Source organism: Hibiscus syriacus, unplaced genomic scaffold, assembly GCF_006381635.1.
Source record: "Hibiscus syriacus cultivar Baekdansim isolate YM2019G1 unplaced genomic scaffold, ASM638163v2 tig00010526_pilon, whole genome shotgun sequence".
Classification (NCBI taxonomy): Eukaryota; Viridiplantae; Streptophyta; class Magnoliopsida; order Malvales; family Malvaceae; genus Hibiscus; species Hibiscus syriacus.
The window spans coordinates 13,599-28,424 of record NW_024062222.1 but is presented as its reverse complement, the minus strand read 5'-3'; the positions used below and the strand labels follow the sequence as shown (position 1 = coordinate 28,424).

Here is a 14,826-nt window from a genome sequence, read left to right as displayed (position 1 = left end):
TCATTGGGGTCGTTTTGAGTATGTTTCAGTCTTTTGGCCATAACTTTGGCTACAGGTGTCAGAATCGCGCATAAGACCCCAATCCGGAAAGCTCTTTTCGACGCGCACGCTCTCCACATTGAGCTACGCTCCATGTGGCCTTTTTTTCAACCTCAAATTCTGCCGTTCTACCGTTTTCCCCTCTGAATCACTAGATTTAGTTATTTTTTACTATTTATGGTAATATTTCGATTGTTAATTAGGAAGTCAATTTAAATCCGATTTAGGCCGGATTTTTGGGAGATTGCTTATTTTATTTCGAATTTCAATTTAGAGTGATTTTCTGGATTTTGCTATTTTTGGCAAAATTCGAATAAAGACGATTTTTTTGCTGTAACAGTCCGGCTTGTGGACTGCTTTTTGCATTTGTTTGATTTTATAATATTTTATTAAACCCTATAGACTTTTTTTCTCTGGTTTTTGGGCGAATTTTCTCTTGTGAATCGTCTGTTGGAACTAGCCTACAGGATAATCACTGTTCTGTCTGGCGTCACATAAATTTGGTTGTTGTAGTGAAAAAAAAGAGTTAAAAATCGTAGTTTCAGGGGGAAAGCCATGGCTTCTGCATCGGAGATTGCAGCGAAGTTGAATCTTGCTCCACACCCCGAAGGTGGTTTCTTTTCTGAAACTTTCAGGGATCATTCGGTTTTGCTCTCCTAGTCTCATCTTCCTCCCCAATGTAAGCTCTTTTTGTTTACATGTATAATCTTTTTCCACTTATTTGATGTTTTCACTTCTACCGCTGTAAATCAAAGATCAAATCTTTGATTCTGGGAAGATTATAGCTTTTTTCCCCTTTTCATGCTATCTGATCTATATAATCTGTCGGTTCCAAACATCATTCATGTATTCGAACTAGTTGTGATTGCCAAATTCAATTCATTCTTTTCCAACATTGATTTTGGTGAGAAGTTAATAAGAAGCAGAAGATTTTTGTTATCTGCGTACTGTTTATAGTGTCTGTAAGGGAATGTTTCTCACTCCGTAAAAGCACATTCCATTGAAAATTACACCCAGATTGCCATTGTCCTTGGAATTCATGAAATTGGTTTCTTTCTAGTTTCTAAGTGCTTCCTTAGCTGTATTTCCCATCGTAACATGATCGAATCTTCATCGCAGACAAAGTCGATCGCCCTGTTAGCACGAGTATTTACTTCTTGTTACCGTCAGGGAATGCGTCTCACCTTCATCGTATACCCTGTGCCGAGACCTGGCATTTTTATTTGGGGAACCTCTGACGGGAATGGCCTACAATTGAACTTGTTCAAGCCATAACAGTTCCTTTTTAATGGCCTACAATGAATATAAATTATATACTCATTGTTGTTCTGAAGCATACTTGAAACAGGTCCTGGAGCTGGATGAGAAAGATGGGAATGTAAAATTAACATGTTTGGGGACTGATTTACTGAATGGTCAGAAGGTGCAGTATACAGTGCCTCCAAATGTTTGGCTGGGTGCATTTCCGACAAAGGATTTCCACATTTCGACTGACGGGGTGGTGACGAAAAAATGAACCGAGGGATGCCGAGAGTCATTACTCGCTCGTAGGATGCACCTGCGCACCTGCGTTCGGGGCTTTAGGATGTTCTGTACCCAGTACCAACTTTCAGATTTATGATTCCTGTATTGCTACTACTTTTGAAGATTATGAACTTTTATGGTCTTCATATATGGTTTTTGTTATTTTTTCCTTATCCATCGTGTCCAGATCATGTCAAAGATGTACCATCGGATGCACTCAGCTATGTATGTTGTTTTACAAGCGGGAAAACCGATGTGAGAAAGGCTCTTGCAAATGGAAATACCCACCAAGTCATATGACAAACCAACATGGAAAACATGTAATAAATCATAAAATGAATTTAGAACCTTATGGATGAAGCTCACAATACTCTAAAGATCAAGATCTTTCACAAACCTCGAATTTGCTCTACGCCATCTTTCATGAAAGATGTGAAGCTCATTTTAAAGCTTAAAGATTTTTATAGCTTATTCTTATCTTCTTTGACCCGAATCTCTCAGAAAAATACAAAGTTTGCATCTTTAAGCTATAGAGTTATAGATGAGAAGGAGAAAGATGAGTGTGGTGAAAAAGATTTAACTTTCATCCCTTAATTCTTTATAATATAATTGGGTCAGCATGGAAAGTACTTGGATCAAATCACCATTGGTTCAACTTTGATTATAACCCTAAATCTTAAATTTTCTTTATGATCCTTATTCAATAAAAAAAAATTAAAAAGGCCCACACCTTATAACCCTGGTTTGATCAAGAACCCATGAAACAGCCCACAAACGCAGAAACCACTACAGTTTCACATTATGTTCTGATTTTTCTCACTTCATCTCACCCACGTGCTATATAAGTCTCTTTCACTCCCCTGTTCCACTCACTTCACCATATAAACAAAAGCTAACGCAGAAGATTTCAAAGCATCTAGAGAAAAGAACAGAGCTTTCGATGTTTGGTTCCTTGCAATGGCAATATCAGGCTCAGACACTCCAGACCCTCCGAGCAAAGTGACTGCCCCGACCGAAACCCACTGCGTTAAATGCGAGTGTTGCGGTTTCACGGAGGAATGCACCGTTGCTTACGTCACGCGTGTCCGGAACCGTTACCAGGGCCGTTGGATTTGCGGTCTATGCATCGAGGCGGTCAAAGACGAGGCTCTGAGATCGGCGACGCTTATCTCCGCCGAGGAAGCGTTGGAACGACACATCCGTTTCTGCGAGAAGTTTAGGGCGTGGAGTCCTTCGGATAAGACGGAGCACCCCATTTTCGCCATGGGAAGGATTCTCCGTCGATGCCTGGATTCGCCCAGACCTCTTAGGAGTAAATCGAGCAGCGTGTTGCCTGGACTTGAAGGAGTTAAGCGCCCTCCTCATCTGCTTCGATCTGAAAGCTGTTTCTCACCTCTTTCTATCTGAATTACATTCTTCTCAAATCCAAGTTCAAAAGGTAGTTTGATTTGGTTTCAAAGTTTCTTATATTTAGCCTTCGTTCTTGTAATCCATTGACGAGCATATGACTAATGAAAGGTGGTTTGGTTTGGTTTTCTCTTGATTTTGCATATATGGTAGTGTTGTATGAAAATGGTAATGTTTGTGCTGGCTTTTTGAACCAAATATCAGCTTGGCCAGCTATGAAAAATGGCTTATACGGTAAGCGATTTAAGAACTTGTGACATAAAAGGGAAGAAGATGACAGACAATGAAATTGCAGGAAATTTCCTGGAAACAAAAGTGTGGCAGAATAACATTATTTTCTTAAAACTTGTGTTCTGTGATCTCATTTCATGCAATAACCCGAGTCATAGTGCAAATGTGGTGTGCATATAATATCTTGACCTTTCCTTTTCTTCTCTCTCTCTCTCTTTTATATTTTATTTTGCAACAGTAGGATCCATATTTGGGCCTGATATTTTTCAAAAATACGTTTTCCCTACGACCAATCAAATAAGGTGTAGTACAAGAGTATTAGGCCAGGTTACCTTACCTCTTTAAGATTCCACTAGTCACTTCTGTTTGATATTGATTCCACTAGTCACTTCTGTTTGATATTGGAATTCCTTTTCTGCAGTTATAATGGGGCTCTTGTTTAGAGATAGTTTCACACTTCTTCATAGATATTAAAATCTCTAGAGGCTCGAGTTCGATCAGTTATATCTATAGGATATTATTTTTTTTAAAGAATCCGAATTCGAGTACATTGTTAATGAATTGAATCTTTTGAACAAATATTATCTTATCTGTGAAACTCGGAGGGGGGCATAATCTCGACCGCAGATACTGCATGCATGGAAATATTGACCCATTATGTGGATACGAATTGCAGACAATGACACAACATTAACATATACCTCACAAGCACCCAAGCCATGGGCCTATATCCACCACTTGAGACCAGGGCTCTTCATTTGCATAATTGATTGTACAACAAGATACATGTTTTCATGAACTACGGCTAGTTTTAAATACAAATTCTCATCTATGTCATGTATCTTATAAGACAATGCTCGACATAATCAAAACAAAAAATTAGTTATTACAAGAGAACATTTGATTGGATAAACACGAATTTAGTAATTCTTATAAAAAGTTGAAATATTTGAAAAGAATCAAATTTTGTCTCGAGATAAACAATGAGAGCTAAAGTGAATCCCCTTAACTCATCTTGAAGGTGAATTGTTAGAGTCGATACATAAAAATGACGGTTTACTCCAACATCGGATTCAAGATTCGAACATTTATGATAATAGTTTAGGTTAGAATAAAAACATAGGAGAATATATAAATAAAAATTATTTTCCCATCTTGCTATGCTATGCTATAACCCAATAAGTTTCCGGTTGACGAGGGAGATTTATAGCTATGGAGTTTTCTATTATTCGTCTGGTTTTGGTTGGATCTTTGTCTCATACCCAGTTGTAACAAACTTTGAGGAAAATCAACTTAAAAACTGGATTTGTTGTATATGGAAGGGACAATCATACCCAGTTGTGATTTTTAAGGAAATCATACCTATTGGGGTGTCGGATTTTTTTATATAATTTGAATTATTGTTTATTAAAATATAACATGAGTTGCCCAAAAAAACCACAAACTAAGTTATTTCGGTAGGGTAAAGAAATTGTTGTTATATTTTAATGTTCTAGATTTGAGTACTGGGAATGTCAGGGGGTGAATGTTTAATGTTAGATGATCGAGAGTTATTTTTGAACATATACTATCTTATACTTACTCCATATTAATAAATTAAATATAACATTTGTAATAGTTTCTATTTTAAAAATTAAATTACATAAATCATCACACTACTATTTTCTTACTTATATTTTAGTCATTAAAGTTTAATTTTTTTAAAATTTAAAATAATTAAACTTTTTAATTGTTCTTATATTTTTTTATTAATTTTTTAGACTGGCAAATGCGTTGATTGTCGTTGTCAGCAGCCGTTAGACTCAAAAATTTTAAATTAACCAATTTTGATCCTATGAGTATGGATTTAGCTTTTGTTTCATCCAATTTCATAAGTTTCGACTAAATTCTAAATTTCAAAACGCAATCAAATTCTAAATTTCATAACTCATTTTCGATCATAAATCTCATTTTTACCCTCAATGCTCTAGTGGTCGAATGAAAAATCCCGATGATGAAAAGGTGGACAACGGTAAGGAGAACGATATATCTCAAAATCAAGGTGGTATGATTGTCAAATGCTAAGATCAATGAAGGAGAAGACCACAAGTTTTGAAGAAATTTTAAAGCTTTTGTGGAGTTTCTACTAGAAACTAAATCTAAATACTTGTAAAAAAAGAAAAAGTGACTCAAATGACATTATTATTGATAAGGAGTGATGTCAAACGATGGTAGTTCAATCGATTAAAGTTTCCAGACGACATATTTTTTAATCTTGAGGTGTTTTTTTAATGAAACAGACATCATATTTGTGTTCAAAAGGACTCACGATTTTAGCACTTTGATGGGAAATTTAGGACTCATCGACCTCTAGCGTTGGTGCTGGTCAAAATGATGACCGATACAGTGATCAAAATCTAAGATTGATTCAGGCTAAGAGAGAGAGAAAGAGAAGGAAAAAAAAGAAGACTGAAAAAAGAAAAGAGGGGACTAAATTATCTAATGACGGAATAACCAAAATAGGAGTAATTCGAATGTTAAGTGATTAAATTAAAAAAATAAGCTTTGATGGTCAAAATAGGAATGAGAAGAAAGAAGAATGACGGAAAAAAGTAATTTACCCTAAATGAATATTGATTTAATGTACATCTACGATGTTTCCCTGCTTTGCCGTATTTGACGATTTTGAAGATTTCGTCTTTTGGTAGACATGGGTTGGTGGTGATCAGCCATTTTTGAACTTGTCTTTTGCTTCATAAACAAATAAATTGACCAAAGCCAACGAAACTATTGTATTTCAAAGAAATAATGACTGCCTATTTACCGTAAGATCTACATTTTGTAACAGGCTAACATATACTCTTACGCTTGCCGGTGAATCAGAGACATCCCCGGTGATCTGAGATGCCTATGGTGGCGGTGATGGGGTTCGAGGTTTCTTTGATAATGGGATTTCTCTTTCTTTACCTCATTTGGTTCACGTTGTTTAGTGACGGTGTCCTTGTCTTCTTTTGGCGAACCACTTTGGGTCGGAACCGTGTAAACGAAGGTGCCGATCATGGTGTCTTGGTAGTCCTGAAGTGGTTCCAATGTCTTGACCACATCACTCATTTTGGGTCTTTGCTTTGGGCGGTGGCTAAGGCATTGGTAAGCCAAAGCTGCGGCCTTTCGTGCACCGGTTTCCGAGTACTGGCCTTCGAGTCTAGGATCCATTATTCGGTCAAGTTTCCTGGGATCATTCAACATTGGCCTTGCCCATTCCACTAAGTTCTTTTCTCTTGGACACCGGCTCTTGTCTACGGATCTTCTCCCTGTTAAAAGCTCCAAAAGTACCACTCCGTAGCTGTACACATCGCTCATTGCCGTCAAGTGACCTGAAACAACACCCCCAACCATTGATTTGGCATTGTAATCTATGATAATCAAAATGAATGAATCTTATGCAAATGTTTGTACCTGTCATGACATATTCAGGAGCAGCATAGCCTTGTGTCCCCATGACCCTGGTGGAAACATGCGTGTCATCCCCTTCCGGACCATCTTTTGCCAGACCGAAATCGGAAAGTTTGGCATTGTAATCCTGGCACAAAAGAAAGAAAGAAAAAACATGTTTCAGAACTTAATTAACATTAGTAAAAGTGAAGAAAATCCTGGGAGAAAACACATGTCTTTTTTACTTACAGAGTCTAACAATATGTTTGATGCTTTGAAATCTCGGTAAATGACTGGCTTTTCTGCTTCATGGAGATAAGCCAGACCCTTGGCAGCTCCGAGAGCAATTTTCATCCTTGTCGTCCATGGAAGAGAAACCGAATACCCTGCAAGCAAGTAGATTGATTTTAATTTCTAACTTTCGTTTTTGGTCTAAACACTGAATGGTAATTTGAAGAGAAAAACATACTTCTAAACAGCTGATTCTCCAAGCTGCCTCTAGGCATATATTCATACACCAGCAGCCTATGTTCTTCTTCGCAGCAATATCCGATCAACTTCACAAGATGCGGATGCCTCAATTGTGCAAGAAACACCACTTCCGTCTGTTCCACAAAACACAAGCATTTACCACCAAGCAACAACAAAAACGATATCCAAGTGTAAGCAAATATTTCGATTCAAAAACACTCACCAGCCATTCTCTATGTCCTTGCAGACCTTCTAAATCCAGTAATTTAACAGCAACAGGCTGAGGTTTCAACCCAGGCCTAAGCTTATCATCAATGAACCCTTTATGAACAGGTCCAAACCCACCTTCACCAAGAAAGTTACACGACGAAAAGCTTTGGGTTATCAACTTTAGCTCCCCAAGCGTGAAAATATGAAGATTTGAACCGGCGAGCGAGGTAGACAAATCTTCAGAAAGCATTGAACTGGGATAACTCAAGTCCAACATGGCAAGCCTGTTAAATGAACCTTGTTTTGAAACTTCCTTCTTAGGCTTGTCTTCTGGTTTCACAACACCCTTGGAACAGGTGGGGATGATGGACCTCCATGTGATTTTCATCACAGCCATCTTCTTCTTCTTAATCTAGTGCTGTAAACTCCTGCAAACTCAGCTCTTCAGGCTCGATATATATATATATGATAAAAAAGGTACAGCCGACAGGTTTCAGGCAGTGATTTGATAGAAGCAGACAATTAGGTTGGAAAAAATATTAGAGAAAGGTGAAGAATATGCGATGGTTTGGAAGGACTTTAATAAGAACCGGAAAATATATTCAAACGCCAAATCACCTACTGCAAAAAACTCCTAGACGCGGAGAAACCGGTTTTACAACTTTCTTTTCTTGTCTTTTCTGTGTACCATTCCGCCTTGATTTTTCTACGTATAAATATATGGAAGAATTCTTCTACAAATTAAGATAATACAATATTAAAAAAATATAATCCTGAAAAAAAAAACACAAATGGGTCCCCGACTGTAGGGCATTATTTTATTAAACTCCTTAACTATTAAAAGTTATAAAATGGTCACTCGGTTATTCATTATGTTTCAAACCCGTGTTTTTTCCGTTAAAAGTTGGCAGTTGTCTAAGTGGGACGTTAACTTGATGATCGAGATATGATAGTCGTTTGAGATTTTGGGATCAAATTTTATCATACCACAGTAACATGTTAATGTTTAGCTCAGAATGTCGTCAATTTTTTTAACAGAAAATGACGAATTTGTAACACAATGAATAGTCAGGTGACCATTTTATAACTTTTAATAGTTGGGTGACTCAATAAAACAATACTCTATAGTCGGAGGACTATTTTGTAACTTTTAATAATCGAGAGACAAAATAAAGCCGGTGACCATTTGTGTACTTCACCCTTTAGTTTATTTATCTCTAAATTTTACTATTCTTTAAAATGTTTATTCTTATCATTATATTAATTTATTCTCATAAAATAAAATAAAAATAATCATATCCTTTGAAAACCATATGGTAGACAAGTTGACCTATTAAAAGTGGTAAGTGGAATCAGTTCATTTGAAACCCAGAGGCTGGTTAAAGCAGTAAATTTGATTTACTTTTACACCTATGTTAAAAATCATACTATTTAATTAAAAGATACCAAACTGATATACTACTGCTTACATTTTTTAATTTAAAAATTAATTAGTAAGCCAATAAAATATATATTATATTTAAAAATTACAAATTACTTGCTCTTTATAAATATTTAAAAGAAATTATTAAATCAATACAATCTACATATCAAATCAAGTATATCAATAATTAAAAAATCTTATTGATCGCCTATCAAATTTATTTAACATCAGTACATAATTTAAGGGGGAAAAACGTTGGTTAAAGGGAAATGACGCGGCTGCCCCAACTCCGTGTGTGGAGGCCTTGACTTTGTTTGTTTTTCATATATTGAAATTAAAAAAGGGGTAAATTACACCTTTCTCAGCTGAATTTTACTATCTCTCTTATTTTTCTCACCCAACTTTAAATTTACTCGCTGAACTGTACAGGTTGAATCATTTTGCTCACTATGTCGTTATATAGTTAACGACATTATGACATGACAAAAGTATCAGAATGACGTCGTTTGGAAAAACTCAAATATACACCAAAATGACGTCGTTTTGAATCCTATGTTGAAAGTACGGTGAGTAAAATAGGAGATAGGGTAAAGTTCAGTGAGGAATTGTGTAATTTACCCTTTTTCCATCTCTTTTTCATTTTCTCCCCGCCAGCCACCACGTCATTTTTATTCCAGCCACCATCAACCGCCGTTGAGGGTGGTTGTTGGGTCTCTAATTTCATGGGTCGGTTTGTCTCGACCCCCTGAGTCCAAATTTAGTAGTTGTTTCACCAAAAAATGTCCCAAAATCTATGAAAATGGACTGAAGTGTTTCGACTTCCTCACTTTCAATCTCGAATTCATGGACTTCGGAGCAAGCTCCAAAAAATAGAGGACGGATTTGGACTCAAGTGCCGAGGCGAAGCAACCCATGAAATCTGGGACCGAACGACCACCATCTACGGCGGTCGAAGGTAGCATCCGACCACCTTATATTTTTCTTCAATATTTTTAAGTTTTATATTAAAAAATACCACACCATCCGGATGTTAGAGAGAAAACGATAAGTGAACAAAATGATTCAATCTATAAGTTCGGTGAGCAAATTAAAAGTTGAATGAAAAAAAGTAAGAGAGAGTATAATTCAATGAAAAACGGTGTACTTTATCCTTAAAAGACAAACTCGTTTATAATTTGATTCCAGATAACAAATATCACATAATTCCAAAAGTGAAATTTAAAAGGCGAAAATATTAATTAATTCTGAAAGTAAAATTCAAACACATGGTATTAATTTACTGAAGGTAAAAATCATGAGGTTCATTTGTAAAATATATACATTTTTAATATTTATCATGCTAACCATACCACTTATTTTACACTCAACCCTACCAATCAAGATGATTTCTTCAAATTTAAGATACGGAATTTTTTATAAACTTCAAAAACAATATTATACATGTTACATCTTCTAGAAGATTACTTCAATATATATATATATATATATATATATATATATATATATATATATTGATCAAAATACAAATATAGTTATCATGCTGACCCCATGACTTTAATATTGCATTGTCATTGTTAAAGATAACTGACATAATGAGAGTACTTCGTCTGCACGATAATTCAAACTACCGACGGATCATCACAGTCAGGGATGGATCGATGGACCGACTAAAATAATCGACTCTTAAAAATTTAAAATTATTATATATTTCATTTTTATATTTTTTATTCAAAATCAATTTTCGTTAATTCTAGAGAGTCTGCGTATTTATCCCTTCCGTTTGGAGTTGACCTCAGATTTAAAATGTAAACGTGGTTCCAGAAGCTGGTAGGTTAGGGGTCAGCTTATTATCTCTTCACTGTCAACTCTGCTTAATCATGTATTCACAATCTTTTCATTTTTCTAAAAAAATGTTTTTACAAATATGATTTTATAATTATTAGTGATTTACGTGGTCGAATCTTGGGCAGGTTGCAATGAAAAAAGCTTAATATTTAATATATTTTACAAAAGGATAAATTGCACAGTTACTATATAAATTATTAGTTTTGATATGCTTTAGTACCTAAATATTTATTTTTTTTCAAAACCATACTTAAAGTTTAATTTTTGTTTCATTTTAGTACACCGTTCAAAATTTAACGTTTAAGTACTAAAAAGACGAAAACGGATAGTTTTGGTACTAAAACAGACCAAAACTCACAATATTTAAACGAAACAAAAACTAAACGTTAGGTATGGTTTTGAAAAAATAAAAGTTTATGTACTAAAATAGACCACAACTGATAGTATTAAAATGAAACAAAAAATAAATGTTAGGTCTGGTTTTAAAAAATTGAAAGTTTAAGTGTTAAAACATATCAGAATTGATAATTTAGGTACTAAATGTATAATTTATTCAAAAAATGGGCGGACGGATTCTTCTGTCTTTGTCCATCTATAGACGAGAGGAGGGGCAACTTTGTCAACAATGGGGTTGGTGTGTGATTTTCGAGAAGGATTCGTCGTGTGTTATCTTAAGAAAGTCAATGGGCAATATTGTCTTTTACTGTGGGAGCATTTTTCGAAGATAAAACTAGTTTTTACTATGATTATAGTTGTGAAATTGTGGTCACTGCGCGGTTAATTTTACTTTAAGTTACAGTTACTTTGAATTCAAGAAGCTGAGGTGAACAAATTGATCAAAATGCAACTACCTCACCTCCTTTCTTTGTAATTTCACCCAACAATCAAAAACCTTTTTTGACGGAAAAAGAAGAAGCAAAGCTGTTGATACTAAACAACATTTGATTTGTCATAGTTTACGGCTTAAACATTTAGATTAGGGTATGGTACAAGTTATGTATGGATGGCACTATCTCATGGTTGAATAAGTGTATAAATTTCGAGAATACAATACTAGCAATCAGGGCCGGCCACATGGGCGACGGCCCAAGACAGCATGTTGGGGAGGGCAGTTTTCTAAGGCTTAATTTCTATGTTACACGGTTTTACTCGCCTAAACCAGTTGAAGAAGTCTCTGGTTGATCAGATTGGGAATTGAATGATTTACCATTTTTCTTCATTAATTCTGTACATATTTGAGTACCAGGTTGTATTTCACTTTCATCGGTAGTTTCCTACTCCATTGTCAACCAGGGTAGTTTTCTCATTTGGTTCTTAACTTAGAAGGTGTGCATTGGGGAGTTGTTAATGGTAAAGAACTCTTTGAACACATCTGATACATATGGCTATATAACGTAAGAAAATCTTATTCTTTGAGTGTTTCAGCTTCAAGCTTTCAATGAAAACGAACTAAAAATCACATCCTTCCCATTCTTTTTCATAAGATTACCCAATCAATGTACAAATATATCAATGTACTTGTTGGATTATCGTTCCTACATTAAGCTTAGTGCATTCGAGATTTTTAATTATTGTTATGTATTCCTAAATCATGATTTAGTTGTTGATTAATATATTTGTATTTGTTATGATTAATGATGTGTAACATGTGTTTGATATAAAATCAGTACCTTGTTCTCGATTGGCACCTTGACTTGCACTTTGATCTTGAGATTCCAACGACTGATCTTGCTTTAAGAACTTGATTGAACAAAGTAGTTATCCGTTTAAATCATAAATCTAACATTAAACACTACAGAACCATATTTACCTTTGATCTAGGTTTTTTTCTACCGAAAACTTGTCGGAAACTTATTACCTGTGCACAATTTCCCTTCAATTCTTTCCATTTACTACTTTCGCATTTAGCATCTCTTATTCTTAGATTACTCGGTTAAACTTATCTAATAGGGGAAGGATTTATGCTTGGATTCGAACTTTGAATTTATTAGATGCCATTTTTTGAAGATGATTGCATGAACCATTTGAGTTTTGAGTTCACTTAGGAATGCTTATTCTTTCTCTATAGTGTGTGAATTTGGTGGTTGGCATGAACTAATCCTATGATAAACCTATCCTCGAAATGTAGTATCGAATCGACCCGGGATTTGTATTTAGCATCTGGAAACTATTTTCCTATTCTTCGACTTCCTCGTTAAACTTTTCCGGTAGATAATGACTTATGTTAAGATTCGAACTTTGAATTTGCCAACTACCACATTTAAAAAGTATCTGCATGAGCGAATTGAGCTAAGTTTTGAGTTCAGGAATGCATCGTTCTTTCTCTTCTAAACCTTTGATGTTATGTAAATTTGGTTACAACTTGTAGGTGGTTGGCATGAAGAGATCATATCCATTTTCTCTAGACAATGTTCCAGGTCCCCTATCGTAAAATAATAGAGATTTTTGCTTCAAAAAATGCACGAAGACATCGTTTTAGGTGATATTTGTAGCCTTGTAGGTTTTGGTTTGTATTAGTATTGATATTGTTTGACTATAATTTCTATTACATTTTTGTTTTAAAAAAATTATTTATGTTTTGTCTATTATACGATACAAGTATAGGAGTATAAAATTGTTATCTCGCCCAGGGCATTAAAACTCATTGGATCGGCCCTGCTAGCAATGTTGTACGCATCGAACGATCTTAGTGGTAAAAGAATTGTTATTATTTCTTAAGGTTTCGAGTTCGAGCATCAATAATATCATGAGCGTGAAAGTTCATTGTCAGATGGTTGAGAGTTATCTTTAAATATATACTATCATGTACTTGCCTCATATATCTAATAATTTATCCCCAAAGGAAACATTGTCATCCAAGGGTAAACTTGCCAACTTCATGTCCCGTGATACTATTGTTGTAACACGGGAGGCTTCAATAGGCATCCCGGCCTTGAAAGGGCAAGATGCTAAAGAATGCACGGTGACACCATCAGGGGTACAACCAACTGATGACATTTTATTGAAAATGCCAATTGCTTCAAGCATTTTCCCTTTCATACAATGCCCGATAATGAGAATAGTAAACGTCACTATATCGGGATAGCATTTCTTCTCTTCCATCTCCACAACTATCAGATTGGCCTCATCCAAATTTCCAAACTTGCACAGCCCATCAATCACAGGGTTGAAGATAAACGGTTTCGGAGCAATATTTGTACATTTCAACTCCCTCAAAAGTTCACGAGCCTCGTGTTCTGTAGTCTATTTTTCTTGCATAGTGCATTGATGGTAATGGCAAAAGTGTAGACATTTGGAGGTATATTTCTCGCTTTCATTGCATTCCAAAGCTGCAAACTCTGGTACACGTCTCCATTGCGACAGTAACCATCAATCAAGGAAGTGAAGGTCACAACATCAGCAACGCAGCCAAAAGAAGGCATCTTCTCGTACATGGACTTAGCAGAAAGCATATCTCCAACCTTGCCAAAGCCATTAATCAAAACATTAAAAGTAACGGCAGTAGGCATAGTTCCTGAACTAATCATCTCATTAAAAAGAGCAGAAACCTCCCCCATCTTACCCAACTTGCAATAACCAGATATGACTGATGTATACGTCACAACATCGGGTGCACAAACATCGGGTGACCTCTCCCTACCTCGTTTGCCCTACATAACCCACCGATAATGGTATTATAGGTAAGGATATCAGGAGAACAATCAAAACCCCTCATATCGTAAAAAAAACTCGAGCTTGATCCACCTGCCCAGCTTTGCAAAGGCCTTGAATTAGAATATTAAAGGTCCAATTATCCGAGTAAAAGTTCGATCCTAGATTCTCTTTATATAAGTTTACTGCTGCTGCTAGTTTATTTTGCTTAATCATCATATTCAACAAATTATTTACAGAAAAAACACTGATTCCTACTTCATCAGACTGAATCTCAGCAAACAACTTCTTTGCCATTCCAAAGTTGCCTGCCTTCCCAAAAGCCGAAATCATAAATCCTACCACAGAACTATCAGGCAAATGCCCATCAGTCCTCATATAATCAAAAACTAATTTAGCCGAATGATGTAGACCTATATTAGAAAATGACCTCAAAAGTAAATTATAAGTCCAAAAAGAATGAGTAATATTAAAATTAGCCCTGCTGAACTCGAAAAACTTCAACCCAAATGCCGGATGGTTAATCTATTTAACAACTTGAAACTCAATAGAAGGTATCAAATTCTTGCTCAAATAACCCACAGATGAATCATTCAAAGGCTGTGAATAAAAAA

At 35.5% G+C, this 14,826-nt stretch overlaps 3 protein-coding genes across 3 annotated transcripts; 1 reads left to right on the top strand and 2 right to left on the bottom strand.

Moving 5' to 3' along the window:
- The first annotated feature begins 2,497 nt into the window (after nt 1–2,497).
- On the top strand, nt 2,498–2,973 carry LOC120203923. Its single transcript, XM_039204065.1, has one exon. The coding sequence runs from the start codon at nt 2,521–2,523 to the stop codon at nt 2,968–2,970; it is 450 nt and encodes a 149-aa protein (XP_039059996.1). The 5' UTR covers nt 2,498–2,520; the 3' UTR covers nt 2,971–2,973.
- Nucleotides 2,974–6,027: 3,054 nt separating this feature from the next.
- LOC120203930 (serine/threonine-protein kinase RIPK-like) lies at nt 6,028–7,690 on the bottom strand. The gene is made up of 5 exons (XM_039204067.1): nt 7,307–7,690; nt 7,082–7,217; nt 6,862–6,998; nt 6,637–6,760; nt 6,028–6,554 (listed from the first exon to the last, which is right to left on the bottom strand). The coding sequence occupies exons 1-5, from the start codon at nt 7,688–7,690 to the stop codon at nt 6,043–6,045; spliced, it is 1,293 nt and encodes a 430-aa protein (XP_039059998.1). The 3' UTR covers nt 6,028–6,042.
- A 6,047-nt stretch (nt 7,691–13,737) lies between these two features.
- Nucleotides 13,738–14,387, bottom strand: LOC120203931 (pentatricopeptide repeat-containing protein At2g06000-like). Its single transcript, XM_039204068.1, has one exon. The coding sequence runs from the start codon at nt 14,116–14,118 to the stop codon at nt 13,774–13,776; it is 345 nt and encodes a 114-aa protein (XP_039059999.1). The 5' UTR covers nt 14,119–14,387; the 3' UTR covers nt 13,738–13,773.
- Nucleotides 14,388–14,826: the final 439 nt, after the last annotated feature.